Source organism: Vidua macroura, chromosome 26 (genome assembly GCF_024509145.1).
Source record: "Vidua macroura isolate BioBank_ID:100142 chromosome 26, ASM2450914v1, whole genome shotgun sequence".
Lineage (NCBI taxonomy): Eukaryota > Metazoa > Chordata > Aves > Passeriformes > Viduidae > Vidua > Vidua macroura.
Window position 1 is genome coordinate 2803413 of NC_071596.1, and position 17916 is coordinate 2821328.

Sequence of the window (17916 nt, forward strand, 5' to 3'; positions counted from 1 at the left end):
GTGGGGATTCACCCAGAGCTGCTTTAGGACGTGGAGGAACAATTTCCCCCATGGCACAGAGACCCCACCCCGTGTTGGCAGTGCTGGGCTGGACCAGCAGGGGAGGGGGGATTCTGCCCCTCTGCCCCGCTCAGGTGAGACCCCACCTGCAGAGCTGCCCCAGCCCTGGGGAACAACAGCAGGAGGACGTGGAGCTGCTGGAGCCAGGCCAGAGGAGCCACGGAGATGCTGCCAGGGCTGGAGCCCCTCTGCTCTGGAGCCAGCCTGGCAGAGCTGGGGGTGCTCCCCTGGAGAGGAGAAGGCTCCAGGGAGAGCTCAGAGCCCCTGGCAGGGCCTGAAGGGGCTCCAGGAGAGCTGGAGAGGGACTGGGGACAAGGCCTGGAGGGACAGGACCCAGGGAATGGCTCCCCACTGCCAGAGGGCAGGGCTGGATGGGAGATTGGGCAGGAATTGTTCCCTTTGAGGGTGGGCAGGCCCTGGCCCAGGGTGCCCAGAGCAGCTGTGGCTGCCCCTGGATCCCTGGCAGTGCCCAAGGCAAGGCTGGATGGGGCTTGGAGTGAATTGGGACAGTGAAGGTGTCCCTGCCAGTGCAGGGGTGGCACTGGATGGGCTTTGAGGTCCCTTTTAACCCAAACCATTCTGTATCTCTGCAGAGGACAGGGTGGCCTCAGTTTCCTGCAGTAACCACACTTTTCTCTGCACCTCAAGGTGGGGGGGGAGAAAAGCCCAAAAAACAACAGGAACAAAAAACCAACCAAAAGCATCTCGTTCCTAAAACCACCTCCAAGCACTGACTGACCACCACTGGGCAGGTGACATCCAGGTGTCACCTCAGGGTGAGGGGAAAGGTCACCAAGGCTCTGAGCATCCCTGCTGGGCTCTGTCCTGCATCCTCTCCCTCAGCCAGCAGCAGCAGCAGAGGTGGGGACACCCCGGGCAGGGCCACCCCCAAGTCCCTGATAGCAAAGCTGCCGTTGTCCTCCCCACCCCCACAAAGGGTGCAAAATGAGGAAGTGGGAGGGAAAGAAAATTCGTCACAATCGTTGTTACAGCAGAAAGACAAAATCCGAGTGCTCCGGGATGGCCCCGGGCCGCCGGTGACAGGAGCCCGAGCACCTGGCCTGGGGAGGGACACAGGGACATCATGGTGAGTGCCAGCAGGGCCCCACCCTGCTCCCCTCGGGCCCCCCGGGTGTCACCTCCTACTGCTGCCACCTCAGGGCCACCTCAGCCCTGCCCTCCCTGCAGCCAGCCTGGCCCCTGGCTGCTTTGGGAGCTGCCCCATGTCCCTGCTGCAGAGGGGACAGTGCTCCCCAGCTTGGGGACAGCGCTGGGGGAGGGGTGCAGAGGGGTGGTGACCCCCAGGACAGGGTGGGGAGCACCAGGGGATGGGTCTGTGCTGGCACAGAGGGGTTTGGGGTTTGCTGTCACTGCTGTGCTACCCACGGGTCAAATTTATGTCCCCACTGGTGCTGCTGGTTTCTGGTGCTGCTGGTGTGGCACAGAGTGGGGTGGGGGTGGCAGCCACGTGGCCCAGGCCAGGAGGGACCTTCTGGGTGCTGGTCCCCGTGGTCAGACCGTGCGGGGGACAGGGGCTGCAGGGAGGGCAGCAGCCCCTTCTGGAAGTTGATGTGGAGGCAGAAGAGGAAGGTGAAAGCTCTCAAAATTAGGAAGATGCTCAGACACGGGCGAGGGGGCTGCCAAACTCTCAGCTCTGCTTCCTGCGGCCCTCGGGGTGATGCTGTCCCCAGCTATTTCCACCCAGACAGGAAGGGGACAGTGGCCAGGCTGAAACTGAACCTTCTGCCGCCCACACTTGTGGCTGTCACCTCCGAGAGGCTGCTCAGATGCTGTCCCCAAAGACACACTGTCCCCTCCTGCACCCCCTGAAGCTGTTCTGTGGCTTCCTGGAGGACCAGAGGCAGCCATGCCCTGACCCCTGCCAGCCCCAGCCCCATCCCCAGCCCTGCCTGTGCCTGGCTGTGACAGTGCTGTGACAGCGCTGTGACAAACCTGCTGCTCCTATCGGCGCTTCCGGTGGTTTTGGAGGTGCTGATGCTTCTGGGCTTGGCCTATCTCGTTTCTAAAGGTGCCACCCTGGGCTGCATCCGCTCCTTGCCTGCAGGGGCTGCAGGCTTCTTTTGTGGTTTAGAGCACAGCTTTGAAGAAAACACGCTGTTTTCAAAGTGCTGCCACAGGGCTGCTCCCCTCCCTGCCCGGAGATCCTATCTGAGTGCCAGGAGCATCCTGGCCCCGGCACAGAGGTGGGGACAGTGCCCATCCCACAGCTGGGGATGCTGAGGGGCTCCTCATGTGTCACCTGCCTCCTTTGGAGCAAAGTCCCTGGTGCCCAGGGGCTGCAAAGGCCACCTGGAAGGTGGAGGGGGGACAAAAGCTTCTCCCTGCTTGGCATGAGGGTGGAATGGCTTGGTGCAGGTGCCCTTCCCTGGGCAGCTTTGGCCTGGGGCAGAGGAGGGGACTGGACAGAGGGGACTGGACAGAGCAGGGGATGGAGAAAGTGCTGCCCCAAACCTCTGGAAGCAAATTAACTCGTGCTGCCACTCCCCACAGGGATGTCACCTGCACCCTGTCCCATGGGAGCTCTCTGGGCAACACCAGGGCTTTAAGGCATCCTAATTCCCTTTCATCCTGACTTTACTCTGATTTTACCTGATCTTTTAGCGAGCCCTGGCCCTGCAAACCCCCCGTGACAGGCTCAGGGAAGCCAGGCAGGAACACCCAGAGCTCTGCAGACAAACCCTTCATTTAGCAGCGGTGAGCTGGTGTTTTCCTCCCAGCTGGGATGCACCAGGTGTCCCAGCAGAGCCAGGAAAGCCCCTGAGCTGGCCCAGAGGAAGAGGAGGTGAAGACACACTCACCACTGACAGCTCTGAGCAGCTGACAGAGAATCTCTGGGGTTCAGCTCAAAACCTTTGAGCTCTCAGTGCAGGAAATGCTCCTTTTGCTGTAATTTGGCCTCAATCAGCAGCCCAGGGTGCCTGTGCCAGCAGCTTTGGGGTGATGGGGACAGGGCACTGAGGTGCTTGGCTGCCCATGGGCTCTTCCCACTCTTCCCCTCCTGAAGCCCAGGGTTTGGGCCAGGTTGGGGTGAAGCTGGGCAGCTCCTGGGGTCCCTGGCAGCTCCCTGGGTGACACCACAGTGACCTGGAGAGGATGGCTGAGCCTGCTGTGTTTTTCCAGCTGGATTTCCTAGTGGATATTAGGATGAAGGCAAGAAAAAGGCCCAGGGGGAAGAGGAGAAGCTCTCTGGGTGATTTCAGGCTGTGTGAGCAGCCCTGAGCCCCCTGAGCTGACCCCAAATAAAGGTGGTGGGACAACACCAAAAAACGCCTTCAGCAGCTACGTGGGCTTGACTGGCATTTGGGGTTTGGAGAGGGGGCACAGGGGATGTTTGGGGTTGCAGAGCCCAGCGAGGAGAGAGGCAGGCAGGTGATGGAGCCAGGTTGTGACAGACACCCCAGGGGGGCTGTGGGGGGCTGAGGACAGCCGGTGACAATCAGAGGCTGCCAGGAGCCTGCAAAGGTGTTGGGATGCAGAGCCCTGAAATCTTTGAGAGCCTGCAGGGAAATCAAGCAAAAGGGGAAGAGGAGAAGAAAAGGGAAATGGAAAGAGTAAGAGGCCAGGGCTGATGGGGGAGAAGTGAAATCGGTGACAGGAGCTTGGGGGGTGAAAGAGGAACCACGGGGGTGGGGAAAGAGGGGCCTCAGAGCGGTCCCGATGGGGTGTCCCCTCCTGGGCACCATGCCGGGGGCCACACGGGCACCACAGCTGTGCCCAGCCTGTTTGTGGGGACATTGAGGGCGAGGGGACGCCTTTGGGTGGTTTCTGCACGGTGAAATCCCTCCCTGCCAACCCAGGGCTGTGTTTACCCCACAAGGGCTGAAATCCCAGCCCAGCCCTGCTGCTGCCCCACAGCCCCCTGGGGACAGAGCTGGGGACAGCTGGGCAGAGGCTGCTGGCATCTCCCTGGGCAGGAGGAAGAGGAGCAGGGTGCAAGGAGGATGTGGGGGTGCAGAGGATGCCACCACCACCCTTCCCCTGCGTTGCTCTGTCTCATAATCAGTCTGTGCATCAACAGAAGTCCTTCATTAGCCCGGCTGAGGAGCAGGGGGCTGGGGCAGGTCCTGTCAGCTCCTCTGCGGGTGCCAGGAGGCGAGGAGGGGTCCAGGGGGTTGGGACAAGCCCCAGTGCGCTGAAATTTGAGCTCTGGGAGTTCCCAGCTTGGCCAAACCCCTCCCTTTGCTCCGCGAGGTGCCTGGTTTGGGGCGACGGCTGAGCCGGGGACCAGGCACGGCTGCGGCCAGCTCGGGGGCTCAGAGGTAGCCCTGGTGGCAGGAGGTGGCCCCGGCACAGCCGCTGTGTCCCCGTCCCCTCAGGGCAGCAAGGAGCGCTTCCACTGGCAGAGCCACAATGTCAAGCAGAGCGGCGTGGACGACATGGTGCTGCTGTCCAAGATCTCCGAGGAGGCCATCGTGGAGAACCTCAAGAAGCGTTTCATGGATGATTTCATCTTTGTATCCTTCCCCAGGCAGCGGGGACAGGCACGGGGAGCGGCGGGGATGGGCTTCAAGGTTTTGTCAGGACGTGGGACAGCGTGGCCCGTGCCCTGCGGGGACAGGACCGGGACCGGCTGCGGGAATGTCGCCGTTCCCGAGCTGAGCTGCGCTTGGCACAGACACAACAACCAAACCCCCATCCTGCCACGCTGCAGGACCCACTCTGGTCCTTGCTTTGTAGCCACGAAGCCCCTCAGCCTCAGCTCGCCCTGTTCCTGCACACCGCGGACCCCCCTGCCTGTGACCGGGGTGGCAGCGGTGACATCGTCCCCTGTTGCTGTCACCCACCCCCAGCGATGCCCACAGCGCGTCCTGGCTGCTCTGAACCCCCCCAAATCCAGGCAAACCCTGGGTGGAGCGGGAGCGTCCCCGCAGGTGCGGAGGGGAGGTGCCACCCCTTGTCCCCAGCGGAGCCAGGACACGGGACACCGAGCCAGCGCAGGGGACACCGAGCCAGCGCAGGGGACACCGAGCCAGCGCAGGGGACACGGAGCTGCTCCAGCGGAGCTGGGCACCACAGCTCTGCAGGAGGACGGGGACGTGTCCCCGAGGCCTTGTCACCCCACCCCTGCCCGGGGACGAGGCCAGCTCGGTGCCCTGCTCCCCGGGGCGGGGGTGGCTGTCGCTGCTGGGGACAAGGGGCAGAGCCCCGAGGGGCACAGCAGGGCACGGGGAGGGCTCGCCGGGGTGGCAGCGGGGCTGAGGCCGCTGCCCACGCCGCTGTATTTCCCCTGGACGTGGGGATGTGGCCCTGTCCTTACAAGGCGATGCTGTCCCGGCTGTGACTCAGCCGCCTCCCCCCGCAGCCCTGGGGCTTTACATGCGTTTGGGGTTGGCTTTTTTTTAGGTTTTTGTTTTTGTTTTTTGGAGGGGAAAAATACCCCACGCAGCCTCTCCCTTCCTTTTTTTCTGTGCTGCTGCACGCAGGGCTCTGTCCAGTCATGACTCAACATCCCAAGCTTCTGCATTTCCCAGAAAAGCTCCCTCTTCCTGCCCTTTGGCCGCTCTCCCCCTGCCCCACCGGCAGGTGGGACACAAATAGGGTATCAAAGGCTTGGAATAACCCCACCCGCTCCATCCCCACCCTCCATCTCCTCACCCAGCTGGGGGCTCACCCTCATCCCGCTGCCGCACCGTTCCCAGGTGCAATTCCCGGTTTTCCATGGCCCTGCCCGCACTGAGTGACTTGGGAATGCTGCAGGAAAGGCAGCAGCAGGGTGCCTGGTGGGCAGGGAAAGGCAGGAGCCGCGGTTCCTCTCCTCTCCGTGCCTCAGTTTCCCTGGATGTAAAATCAGGATGGGCTCCTGCTGGAAAAGCCGCAGATGGAGCGTGAGCAGAGGGCGGATTCCAGGGATGCTGGAGAAGCTTTTGGAGCCGATCCCCAGCCAGAGCAGGGAGCTGAGGGGATGCTCCTGCACCCATCGCACTGCAGGGGCTGAGGGAGTTCTGGGAGTGCCCCAGGGCACGGCAGCAGGGCAGCTCTGCCTGTGCCAGGCTGGAAATGCCAGCCTCGTGGCATTCCTGGTGCAGCTCCCAGGACGTGCCAGGGACCCCATAACCACCTTCCTGCCCCCGGGTGGGACTGGGCAGTGGGAAGGGGGGACATGGGAAGGGACACACGGCCCTTGACCTGCTGCCCAGACCTACATCGGGCCCGTGCTGATCTCCGTGAACCCCTTCAAGCAGATGCCGTATTTCACCGACCGGGAGATCGAGCTGTACCAGGGCGCGGTGAGGCTGCCCCGGGGGCAATCTGGGCTTAATTCCGTGCAATTAGGGGCGTCCCCTGAGGGTCCCCATCCTCCACAGCCCCTCGGCTGCTGCAGGGGTCAGTGCTCCTAACAAGAGACCCAGCAGCAAATCCTGGGGAATTCAGCTCAGAAATGCACACTAAAGAAACCCAAACATGGTAAAATGCAGCCGGAGCGGCTCTGCCCCAGCGAGCTTCCCAGGGAGGAGGGGGGAGTTAGAAACCACCAGACACGCTGCTGATGAGCTGGTGTTTGTGGGAAGAGGCTGGTTCCCACATGGGCAGAGTGAGGGGGATTTGGGGAGCTCTGTGCCCAGCCCTGCTGCCCTTGTCCCTTGTTTAGGGTCAGTGGGAAGGGGCTGGTTCCCCTGTGGGCAGTGAAGGGGATTTGGGGAGGAGAGCTGGGGGTTGCTCTGTGCTCAACCCTGCTGTCCCTGTCCCCTGGTTAGGCCCAGTATGAAAATCCCCCCCACATCTACGCCCTGACTGACAACATGTACCGGAACATGCTGATCGACGGCGAGAACCAGTGTGTCATCATCAGGTACTGGGGGACACTGGGGCGCAGCTGGGCTGTCACTGCCCCTGTCCCCACCACCCCTTCTCCCCAGCCCGGGGTTTCCCAGCTGAGAGGTGGTTGAAGAGTTGGCTCCTGGGCTCTGGGGTGTCTGGGGGGACCCCCTGGGCCACAAGCACCAGGCAAGGCTGTGACCAGGGGTGTCCCAGGCAGGGACAGAGCCTTGTGCAATGCAGCTCTGTGGGGCAGTGTTGCAAGGGAAATGGTCAGGATGTGGGGCAAGGCCGGTGACTTCCCTCTGAGGCTCCCAAGTCCCCCTCCTCCACTTCTAAATCCGGTGACAACAAATTCAACGTCGCATGGAGCAGCTCCTCACTGAGCCACGCTCTGCTCACACCGATACCCCTGGGCAGCCCCATCCAAGGGGGTGGCACAGTCCCCAAAATTCACTGTCATCCTCTGGTCCTGCTCCTGGACCCACCCCAAAGCCCCCCCAAGGATGGGTGGCTCTGGTGGGGCTGTTTCACGTCTGCTCTGCTTTGCCATTTGCGCAGCGGAGAAAGCGGAGCTGGGAAAACGGTGGCAGCAAAATACATCATGGGCTACATCTCCAAAGTGTCTGGGGGTGGGGAGAAAGTCCAGGTAGGTCTGTTGTCCCCCCGCCACTCATCATTTCACCTTCCAACCGATCCCCACCACCCCAGCCCCCAACATCCCCCTGATGGGGGCTGATGGTGACACACGGAGCAGCCACTCCAGGCCTGGGGACACGCAAAGCCCCCGGTCTCTCCCCAGGCCTGGAGTGGGACACAGCAGTGCTGAGCCCTGCCCTCCTCTGTCCCCAGCACGTGAAGGACATCATCCTGCAGTCCAACCCGCTGCTGGAAGCCTTTGGAAATGCCAAAACTGTCCGGAACAACAATTCCAGCCGCTTCGTAAGTCCCAGGGCAGGTGCAGGGTCTGCGCTGCAGCAGAACCACTGAACCAGATGGGTTGCAAAGTTGACCTTTAAGATCAAGTCCAGCCATTCCCCCAGCCCTGCCCCAAGTGTCCCCAAGTGCCACATCCAGCTTTACAATCCCTCCAGGGATGGTGACTCCACCACAGTCTGTTCCAGAGCCTGACCACCCTTTCAGTGGAGGAATTTTTCCTCATATCCAATCTAAATTTCCCCTGGGGCAATTTGAGGCCATTTCCTCTCATCCTGTTGTCTATTACCTGGGAGAAGAGACCGACCCCACTGGGCTCCAACCTCCTTTGGGCAGTTGAGGGAGCAGTGAGGTCTCCACATAAACCATAAAGTCTCCAGCAAAGCTCCTCATGCAGTGGGGAAGGGCTTGAGGGGAATGAGGAATCCCCTGAGGCAGGAACACAGCTCTGAGCAGGATCTGTGCCCGAGCAGGGAAAATACTTTGAGATCCAGTTCAGCCGGGGCGGAGAACCCGATGGGGGCAAGATCTCCAACTTCCTGCTGGAGAAGTCGCGCGTGGTGAGCCAGAACGAGTGCGAGCGGAATTTCCACATCTACTACCAGGTATGGGGGTGGCCTGGAGCCACCAGGCTGCAGGGGGGACCACGAGATGGCTGAGCACAGCCCCCTGTCCCCTCCCAGCTCATCCAAGGGGCGTCCCAAGAGCAGCGGCAGAATTTGGGCATCATGAGCCCGGATTATTACTTCTACCTGAACCAGACAGACACCTACCAGGTGGAGGGCACAGACGACCGCAGCGACTTCCATGAGACCATGGTGAGTGCCTGGGAGGGAGGAGAGTCCCCAAAAGCTCTGGGGCCGGGCGGGGGCTCACGGGGTCCGTGCACCCCCAGAATGCCATGCAGGTCATCGGCATCCGCGGCGAGGACCAGCAGCTGGTGCTGCAGATCGTGGCGGGGATCCTGCACCTGGGCAACATCAGCTTCAGGGAGGAGGGCAACTACGCCCGGGTGGAGAACGCTGACTGTGAGTAGCCAAGTGGCTCCAGGGGACAGCTGGGGGGAGCCTCGGGAATGAGTGGCAGACTGGCTGTGTCACAAATCCCCTGGCAGAGGAGGGAAGCACACTCCCCAGGATAGACATGGGGAAACTGAGGCAGCAAGCAAATGGCTCAGCCAGAGCTTGATTAGCCAGGGGACAGATGCCAGGTGTCACTTTGGGAGAGGAAGGACCCATGTGCTCTGTTATTGTCCCACTGTTGTCCTTCACACTTGGATGGGGCCGAGGGTTTTGACCGTGGCCGGAGCCAGGCGGGGAGAACACAGCCCTGACCAGCCCCGCTCTGCCCAGCCCTGGCCTTCCCTGCCTACCTGCTGGGGGTCGACCAGGAGCGCCTCAACGAGAAGGTCACCAGCAGGAAAATGGACAGCAAGTGGGGCGGCCGCTCCGAGTCCATCACCGTCACCCTCAACGTGGAGCAGGCGGCCTACACCCGGGACGCGCTGGCCAAGGGGCTCTACGCCCGCGTCTTCGACTTCCTGGTGGAGGTGCGTGGGCCTGAGAGGGGATGGTCACCCCCTGCTCCAGGAGATGGCCAATCCCACCGCCCTGCAGCCAGCTTGTCCCCTCTGTCCCCGCAGTCCATCAACCGGGCCATGCAGAAGCCGTACGAGGAGTACAGCGTTGGGGTGCTGGACATCTACGGCTTCGAGATATTCCAGGTGTGTGTGGCCGTGCTGTGGAGCCCAGCTGGATTGTCCTGCCCTGCTCCCACAGCGAGGACAGCACCTGGATCAGGACCCCAAGGAGGGTCCCTGGAGTAGCACCCAAGCACTGCTGGTCGGGGTCCCCTCCATGAGCCAGAGGAGCAGAGGAGAACTCAGCTCCATTTTCTCTTCCATTTTCATGCAGAAAAATGGCTTTGAGCAATTCTGCATTAACTTTGTGAATGAGAAGCTGCAGCAGATCTTCATCGAGCTGACCCTGAAGGCAGAGCAGGTACAGGGGGCTGGGCTGGGGGCTGTGGGGCTGTGCCAGCACCCCAATTCCTGCACCCCCCTCCTCCCCAGCACCACAGCTGGAGCAGGGGGTCTGCAGAACCTCCCAGGGACTCAGGGCTCACCCAGCTCTCCCTGTGCTTCCCCAGGAGGAGTATGTGCAGGAGGGGATCAAGTGGACGCAGATCCAGTACTTCAACAACAAGGTGGTGTGTGACCTGATAGAGAACAAGCTGGTGAGTGGGGTCCCCTCTGCTGGGGAGGCTTTTTGGGGAGCAGAGGCACCCAGGGACAGGGGCTGGGTGGGATGTTGAGGTGGTAAAAGCTGGTCCTGCCAAGCAGCAGAGAATCCCAGACTGGTTTGGGTTAGCAGGAACCTTAAAGATCATCTTGTCCCACCCCCTGCCATGGGCAGGGACATTTTCCACAATCCCAGGGTGCTCCAAGCCCTGTCCAACCTGGCCTTGGACACCTCCGGCACCCGTGCGAGGGCACCAGCACTAAGCTGTGGCTCAGCATGAAGCAGCTGTGACCAGGTGCAGGACTGGGCCCTGGCACACCCATGGCTTCCCTTTCCCTGTGGCAGAACCCTCCCGGGATCATGAGTGTCCTGGATGACGTGTGTGCCACCATGCACGCCACGGGCGAGGGCGCCGACCAGACCCTGCTGCAGAAGCTGCAGGCGGCCGTGGGCACCCACGAGCACTTCAACAGCTGGAGCTCGGGCTTTGTCATCCACCACTACGCTGGCAAGGTGGGTAGGGCACCCCAAACCCCACAGCCTGCACCCCACAGCCCCAGCTGAGGTCCCCCCCTGTCCCCAGGTGTCCTACGATGTGAACGGCTTCTGCGAGCGCAACCGGGACGTGCTTTTCACCGACCTGATCGAGCTCATGCAGAGCAGTGAATAGTGAGTCTGGCAGTGCTGGGGACCTGGGGCACCCCAAAAGGGCTGGGGAAGATGGCAGAGTCCTCAACATTCAGATCTTTAAGGCTGGTCCTGCCTTTGTGGGCTGGGGTGCTCAGTCCTGCATGGCCCCATGGGCACTGGGGGCATCCCAGGGTTGCAGGGCTGGGCAGAGCGGGGTCATCCACCTGCTCCTGCTCCTGCTCCTGTTCCTGCTCCTGTTCCTGCTCCTGCTCCTGCTCCTGCTCCTGTTCCTGCTCCTGCTCCTGCTCCTGCTCCTGCTCCTGCTCCTGTTCCTGCTCCTGGGGGTGGATAGGAAGGAGGCACTCAGCCCCACAGCAGAGGATTTCCCAGCTGGCCTCAGCCCAGGCCATGCTGGCAGCTCTCACCTGGGGACTGTCACCTCCCTTCCAGCGGTTTCATCCGGATGCTTTTCCCAGAAAAACTTGATTCTGACAAAAAGGGACGGCCAACCACCGCGGGCTCCAAAATCAAGGTGTGTCCCATGGGCTGCAGAGCAGCAGCTGCCTCTGTGGCAGTGGCAGGGGCAGTGCTCCCACCACCCCCTTTGATGCTACAGAGGTCGATCCTTGCACCAGAAACAGGCCAACGACCTGGTGAACACGCTCATGAAGTGCACCCCACACTACATCCGCTGCATCAAACCCAACGAGACCAAGAAACCCCGGGACTGGGAGGAGAGCAGGTAACAGGGAGCCCCCAGAGCCAGGGAGTGGGACCCAGCCATGGAGATGTGGCCAGGACCAGCTTTCCTCCAAAACCTGCAGCCCTGGGCTGGTCCCTCCGAGCTGTCCACTAACTTAAGGAAGCACAAGGAGCATGTGGGGACACACTGTCCTCTTTAGGTGCACCTTTAGGTCCCGTCCTAACCTGTCATCATGCCACCTTGTCCCTCCCTGCTGCACAGGGTGAAGCACCAGGTCGAGTACCTGGGGCTGAAGGAGAACATCCGGGTGCGCCGGGCAGGGTTCGCCTACCGCCGCCTCTTCCACAAGTTCCTGCAACGGTGAGTGGCCACTGGCACGGGGCTGGCAGATCCCACAGCACCTCCTCAGGAGGAGATGAGGGTGTGGGAGGCCCTGGCACGGCTTCACAGGTGAAGAGAGTTGGGGGTGTTCAACCTGAAGAAGAGAAGGCTTGGGCGAGACCTTAGAGCCCCTTCCAGGGACTAAAGGGAGCAGCAGAGGGACTTGGGACAAGGCGTGGAGGGACAGGACACAGGGAATGGCTCCCACTGCCAGAGGGCAGGGCTGGATGGGAGATTGGGCAGGAATTGTTCCCTGGCAGGGTGGGGAGGGCCTGGCACAGGGTGCCCAGAGCAGGGCAGTGCCCAAGGCCAGGCTGGACAGGGCTTGGAGCAGCCTGGGACAGTGGAAGGTGTCCCTGCCATGGCAGGGCTGGCACTGGATGGGCTTTAAGATCCCTTCCAACCCAAACTGTTGTGGGATTCTGCGACTCTGTCCCCACAGCTACGCCATCCTCACCCCCGAGACGTGGCCGTCGTGGCGCGGGGACGAGCGCCAAGGGGTGCAGCACCTCCTGCGCTCGGTCAACATGGACCCGGAGCAGTACCAGATGGGCAGGAGCAAGGTGTTCGTCAAGAACCCCGAGTCGGTGGGTGGCCCTGACTCCTGGGGGGCACTGCCTGTGGCTGGCCATCACTGGGGAGGGTTTTTGGGGTGTCCTGGCTCAGCATTGCCTGTCCCTCCCAGCTCTTCCTGCTCGAGGAGATGCGGGAGAGGAAATTTGACAGCTTCGCCCGGGTGATCCAGAAGGCCTGGCGCCGGCACGTCGCCATCCGCAAATACGAGCAGATGAGAGAGGAGGGTAAGGCTGGGCAAGGGCAGGGACAGTGCCACCCCAGCAGCCCTTTTAGGGTGCCTTTCAGTGGGACAGCCCAGCTGTCAGAGCAGCAGCCTGGCTCCCAGTCATGGCACTAATGGTGATTAGGTGATGGAGGAACCGGCCCGTGCGTTGTTGAGTCTTTTCCCACTCGAGAGCACAGGTTTCCTGCTCCTATTTCCAGCCCTGGGAGCCTTGTGCTGTCTCACTCTGCATTTCACAAGGCCTGCACAGGGATGGAGGGGAGTAAATGGGTGTCAGTGTTGGCAGAAGGATGGGACAAGCCACTGACCCCATCATGGGTCTTCCCACCCTCCCAAACAAGCAGGAAAAATCAAGGAGGAAAACCCAGAAAACAGCTGGGTCCATCCCTCCCTCCCACAGCACGAGGTTTTTTGAAGGCAATTAATGGGTTTCAAAGCCAGCCAAGCTCAAGCAGCTGGGATTCCTCCCATGGCATAAAACAAGCCCCACTTCTTGCTGCCATGACCCGTGTGAGGTTTTGGGGGCTCTGAGCCACCAGCACAGAGCCATGTCAGACCTGCACCTCTTTGGGGTCCCTCCCAGCCGCCAGCATCCTCTACAACTTCAAAGAGCGGCGCAGGAACAGCATCAACAGGAATTTCGTGGGGGATTACCTGGGCATGGAGGAGCGGCCAGAGCTGCGGCAGTTCCTGGCCAAGCGGGAACGCGTCGACTTCGCCGACTCCATCACCAAATACGACCGGAGGTTCAAGGTACAAGGACACACCTGGTGCAGCTCCTGGTGGCTTCCCTCGGGTGGGATGTGTGTGTGTGGGGTTTGTGCCCCCCCAGCAAAGCTCCCTCACCCCCTTCTCCTGCCCTTTCCCAGCCCATCAAGCGGGATTTCATTCTCACCCCCAAGTACTTCTACCTGATCGGGCGGGAGAAGGTGAAGAAGGGGCCTGAGAAGGGGCAGATCAAGGAGGTGCTCAAGAAGAAGGTGGAGCTGCAGGCGGTGAGCGGCGTCTCACTGAGGTGTGTCCCTTCCCAGGGGCTCTGCACGGGGTGTCCCCACGGCTGGCCTTCCCCTCTCTCCATGCCCAGCTGCTCCCCAGTCCCTCATCCATGGGGGCGTCCAGCCCTGAGGAGGAGGCTCTTCACGAGTGCTTTGCAGAAGCCAGGGAGTTTTCCAGTCAAAGTGCCCTCTAAATTTCCTTGAGGTGGACCCAAGCCCTGTGGGATCCCCAAATCCCCCCCAGCCTTGGTGGGGTTGACACCCCTGCTTGCTCCCCCAGCACCAGGCAGGACGACTTCTTCATCCTCCACGAGAATGATGCCGACAATTTCTTGGAGTCCATCTTCAAGACGGAGCTGATCAGCCTCCTGTGCAAACGCTTCGAGGAGCTCACCCGCTCCAAGCTGCCCCTCTCCTTCAAGGACACGTAAGGATGGAGGCCAGGAGAGGTGACAAAGCAGGACAGGGTCCTGTCACCACGGCCTCATGGCTTCTCTCCCCCAGACTACAGTTTCGGGTGAAGAAGGAGGGCTGGGGCGGCGGTGGCACCCGCAACATCACCTTCATCAGAGGACAGGGCGACGTGGCCGCCCTCAAAGCTGGAGGCAAAACCCTTACGGTCAGCATCGGGGATGGGCTCCCCAGGAATGCCAGTGAGTGCCAGGGCACTGGGGGGTGGCAGAGGGGGGACACAGGAGCACTGGGGTCACAGGGCACAGCTGGAGGCCTGGGAGCACTGGGGTGAGCTGGGTGTACCCTGTTGGGTTTGTGTCTCCCCCGGGAAGGACCCATTTCTGCTCTGGTGATGGGGCAGCACTGGGGCCTCTGGGGAACAGGGTACAAGTGGGGGGACAGCCCCTACAGCTGGCTCTGCGGACTGTCACCTAACGGGGGGCTTGTGTCCCCCCAGAGCCCACAAGGAAGGGGGCAGCACAGGGCAGAGGTGGCAGCAGGTGTCCGGCACCTTCCCGAAGTGCCCCACCAGCACCCAGAGGTGAGGAGGGGGTACGGGGTGGGGGATAGCCGGGGGTGCAGGCTGTGCATGGCCCCGCTGTAATGCAGCCTCCTGGGACGGGCTGTTCCAGGAGCCTGCAGGAACGGGGGCCCCCAGATCCCCCGCGGCGATGGCTGGGCCCAGAGGGACACCTACAGGATGCCCCAGAAGCAGACGCGGGGCCCCCCGGCCGCGGCTCTTCCCGCCCGCAGCGCCGGCCACCAGCCCAAGGCACGGCCCCCATCCGAGCACAACATGGACTTCCTCAACGTGCCTGACCAGGGGGTGGCCGGGTAGGTCCTGTCCCACGTCCCTGTCCCTGCCCCATCCTCCTCTCCCACTGCCACCAGCGCTGGGAGGTGGAGGGGACCAGAGTGGAGCAATCTGGCTGTGCTGGCAGGACACATCTCCCAGGCTCTTGTGCATCCCAGTCCTCCCAGTCTGTGCACTGGGAGCACCCACGTGCAGGCATGGAGCATGCCATGGGTGTGGGACAGCAGGATGGGCAGCTCGTCCTGCCCCAGTTCCCCCAGTCCCTGAACAGGGAGCACCCACCTGCAGGCACAGAGCATCCCATGGATGGGTGTGGGGGCAGTAGGGTGGGCAGGGGGGAGCAGCACATCCTGCCCCAGTTCCCCCAGTCTGTACACTGGGAGAACCCCCCTGCAGGCACAGAACACCTCAGGATGGGCAGGAGGGTGCAGCCCATCCTGCCCCAGTCCTCCCAGTCCCTGAACTGGGAGTGCCCACCTACAGGCACGGAGCATCCCATGGGTGGGTGGGGGACAGCAGGACGGGCAGCTCGTCCTGCTCCAGTCCTCCCAGTCCCTGTACTGGGAGCACCCAGCTGTGCTGCAAGCATGGACCATCCCATGGATGGGTGTGGGACAGCAGGATGGGCAGCTCTTCCTGCCCCAGTTCCCCCAGTCCCTGTACTGGGAGCAGCCAGCTGGGCTGAAGGCTTGGAGCATCCCATGGGTGGGGGACAGCAGGATGGGCAGGAGGGTGCAGCTCATCCTGCCCCAGTTCCTCCACTCCCTTAACTGCGAGCACCCACCTGCAGGCACGGAGCATCCCATGGGTGGGTGGGGGAGAGCAGGATGGGCAGCTCGTCCTGCCCCAGTTTCCCCAGTCCCTGAACTGGGAGAATCCACCTGCAGGCACAGAACACCTCAGGATGGGCAGGAGGGTGCAGCCCATCCTGCCCCAGTCCTCCCAGTCCCTGAACTGGGAGCACCCACCTGCAGGCACGGAGCATCCCATGGGTGGGTGGGGGACAGCAGGACGGGCAGAGGGAGCAGCAGGACGGGCAGGGGGAGCAGCACATGCCACCCCTCCCGCCGTGCCGGTGCAGACCCCAGCCCTGCCGCCCTCAGGGTGCAGCGGCGGCGCAGCGTGGGCCAGCGGCCGCCCCCGGCCCGGCGCCCCAAGCCCCAGCCCAAGGCGGGGGGGCCGCGGTGCCGGGCGCTCTACCAGTACATCGGGCAGGACGTGGACGAGCTCAGCTTCAACGTGGGGGACGTCATTGACATCCTGCTGGAAGGTACGAGGCTCCTGCCCTGCCCGGCTCCTCTCCCCGCCCTGCTGGCACCACAGCTGATTTTTGATCTCCTCCCCAGACGCCTCTGGCTGGTGGAAGGGCCAGCTGCACGGCAAGGAAGGGCTTTTCCCTGGGAATTATGTGCAGAGGATCTGAGCTGGAGGAAAGGACGAGGTCACCGTCCTCCCACCCCACCTCCAGAGGCTGTGCCCGAGGTGCCAGGGCACCTGAAGTTTTCCCACCAACTTCAAAATTTCCCAAAAACTTCCAAGCCATGAAGTTTTCCCACCAATGCTGGCACAGGGTGAGCGTTTCCTCACGAGCCCCCCGGACTGTGCCGGTGCCAGCGCCGGATCCCACAGCCCCTTCGGCTGCGGGCACCCTGCAGCAAGGACGGGCTCTCGGCTGCTTGTTCGTGCCCTGGGACTCAAACTGCTCTGCGGTATGAACAGAATCTTTGTTAAACGATGCTAAATAAGCAGACTCAGCAAACCTGACTCAAATCTTGAGTTTGGGGGTTGTATTTCACTCGCTGTGGCTGCGGCAGAAGCTGTGGCGTGGGCAGACCCAGATCAGAAGCAGCCCCGTTCCTCCCACCGTGAAGCCTCCAGAAAACGCTGGATACACAAACCAGCTCTCGCAGGGCTCCAGCTCGGGCATCTCCCGGCTCCGCCGTGCCTCTGCATCGCTCGGCACAGCCGAGGCAAAACAGAGCAGGGCGCTGCCACCGTGCCCGCGTTTGTCACAGCTCCAAGGATGTCTCGGGCAAAGCCCACGGAGCTGTCCCAGCCTTTCCTGGCGGTGCTCGGGGGCTGCTGGGCCCCGCAGCCTGTGGGGTCGCCTCCCTGTGGGGCCACGATCGATGCCTGGGGTGGCAACCGCGACTCTCTGTGCCCACACGGCAGAGCCCAGGGCAAGGGACAGCTGGGGCTGGGGCTGGGGGTGCGGGGTGCGGGGTGCGGGGTGCGGGGTGCGGGCCGGGGCTGCCCCGGGAGGTTTCCAGCCGGGAGAGGGAGGAACAGGCTCGGAATGTCCGGCCCGTGTCCGGCCTGCCCGCCAGAGGAAGTGACGACAGCCTGATCTACAGAGCCTGATCCCAGAGCCAGCCCTCCTCTTCCTCATTCCCTGATCCTAGAGACTGATCCCACAGCCCAGCCTCCTCTTCCTCATTCCCTGATCCTAGAGCCTGATCCCACAGCCCAGCCTCCTCTTCCTCCTGATCCCACAGCCCAGCCTTCCTCTTCCTCCCTCGCTGATCCCACAGAGCCTGATCCCACAGCCCAGCCCTCCTCTTCCTCCCTGATCCCACAGCCCAGCCTCCTCTTCCTCCCTCCCCGATCCCACAGCCCGGCCCTCCTCTTCCTCATTCCCTGATCCTACAGACTGATCCCACAGCCCAGCCTCCTCTTCCTCCCTGATCCCACAGCCCAGCCCTCCTCTTCCTCCCTCCCTGATCCCACAGCCCAGCCCTCCTCTTCCTCCCTGATCCCACAGCCCAGCCTTCCTCCTCCCAAGCCCTCCTCTTCCTCCCTCCCTCCCAAGCCCCCTCTGGAGCTGCTCCCATGTCACACAGACCTTCCTCCCCACCTCAGACTTGGGGGTCCAGCGGTGCTCAGGGGACCCTGTGTCCTGCAGGGTGGGATTAACAGAGGGCAGAACCCCACCGGGATGGGAAGTTCCCCGTGGAATTTCAAGCTCCTCACAGCCCCACGCTGGAAATTGTGGGTCCCCCCCTCCCCCCATGAGGGGATTTTTCAGCCCCCTGCTCTCCTCGGGGTGATTTTTCCCGTAAATCACAGCTTTTTTAGGAGTCCTTGCACTGCAAAGTGCAAGAGGGAGGTGTCTGATTTTATTTTAATGA

General features: G+C 62.3%; 1 protein-coding gene across 3 annotated transcripts; it reads left to right on the forward strand.

Annotated features, from left to right (window-relative positions):
- Nucleotides 1-1066: 1066 nt before the first annotated feature.
- MYO1F (myosin IF) lies at nucleotides 1067-16538 on the forward strand. 3 transcript variants are annotated; one of them, XM_053999641.1, is made up of 28 exons: nucleotides 1067-1147; nucleotides 4398-4535; nucleotides 6219-6308; nucleotides 6777-6871; nucleotides 7399-7486; nucleotides 7690-7779; nucleotides 8247-8378; nucleotides 8457-8591; nucleotides 8669-8801; nucleotides 9126-9322; nucleotides 9416-9496; nucleotides 9687-9773; nucleotides 9922-10008; nucleotides 10359-10526; nucleotides 10597-10682; nucleotides 11094-11175; nucleotides 11279-11385; nucleotides 11608-11706; nucleotides 12170-12314; nucleotides 12413-12527; nucleotides 13110-13279; nucleotides 13396-13541; nucleotides 13802-13948; nucleotides 14026-14140; nucleotides 14432-14515; nucleotides 14607-14808; nucleotides 15892-16058; nucleotides 16135-16538. In XM_053999641.1, the coding sequence occupies exons 1-28, from the start codon at nucleotides 1145-1147 to the stop codon at nucleotides 16501-16503; spliced, it is 3558 nt and encodes a 1185-aa protein (XP_053855616.1). In that variant the 5' UTR covers nucleotides 1067-1144; the 3' UTR covers nucleotides 16504-16538. The 3 variants fall into 3 exon arrangements, with proteins under 3 accessions (XP_053855616.1, XP_053855617.1, XP_053855618.1); XM_053999642.1 differs by having other exon boundaries at nucleotides 13429-13541; XM_053999643.1 differs by having other exon boundaries at nucleotides 14026-14174; nucleotides 16135-16306.
- Nucleotides 16539-17916: the final 1378 nt, after the last annotated feature.

Coding starts and splice junctions, on each gene's coding strand:
- MYO1F (XM_053999641.1), top strand. Junction 13,280..13,395: donor AATACGACCGGAGGTTCAAG/GTACAAGGACAC, acceptor GCCCTTTCCCAG/CCCATCAAGCGGGATTTCAT. Junction 16,059..16,134: donor CATTGACATCCTGCTGGAAG/GTACGAGGCTCC, acceptor TCTCCTCCCCAG/ACGCCTCTGGCTGGTGGAAG.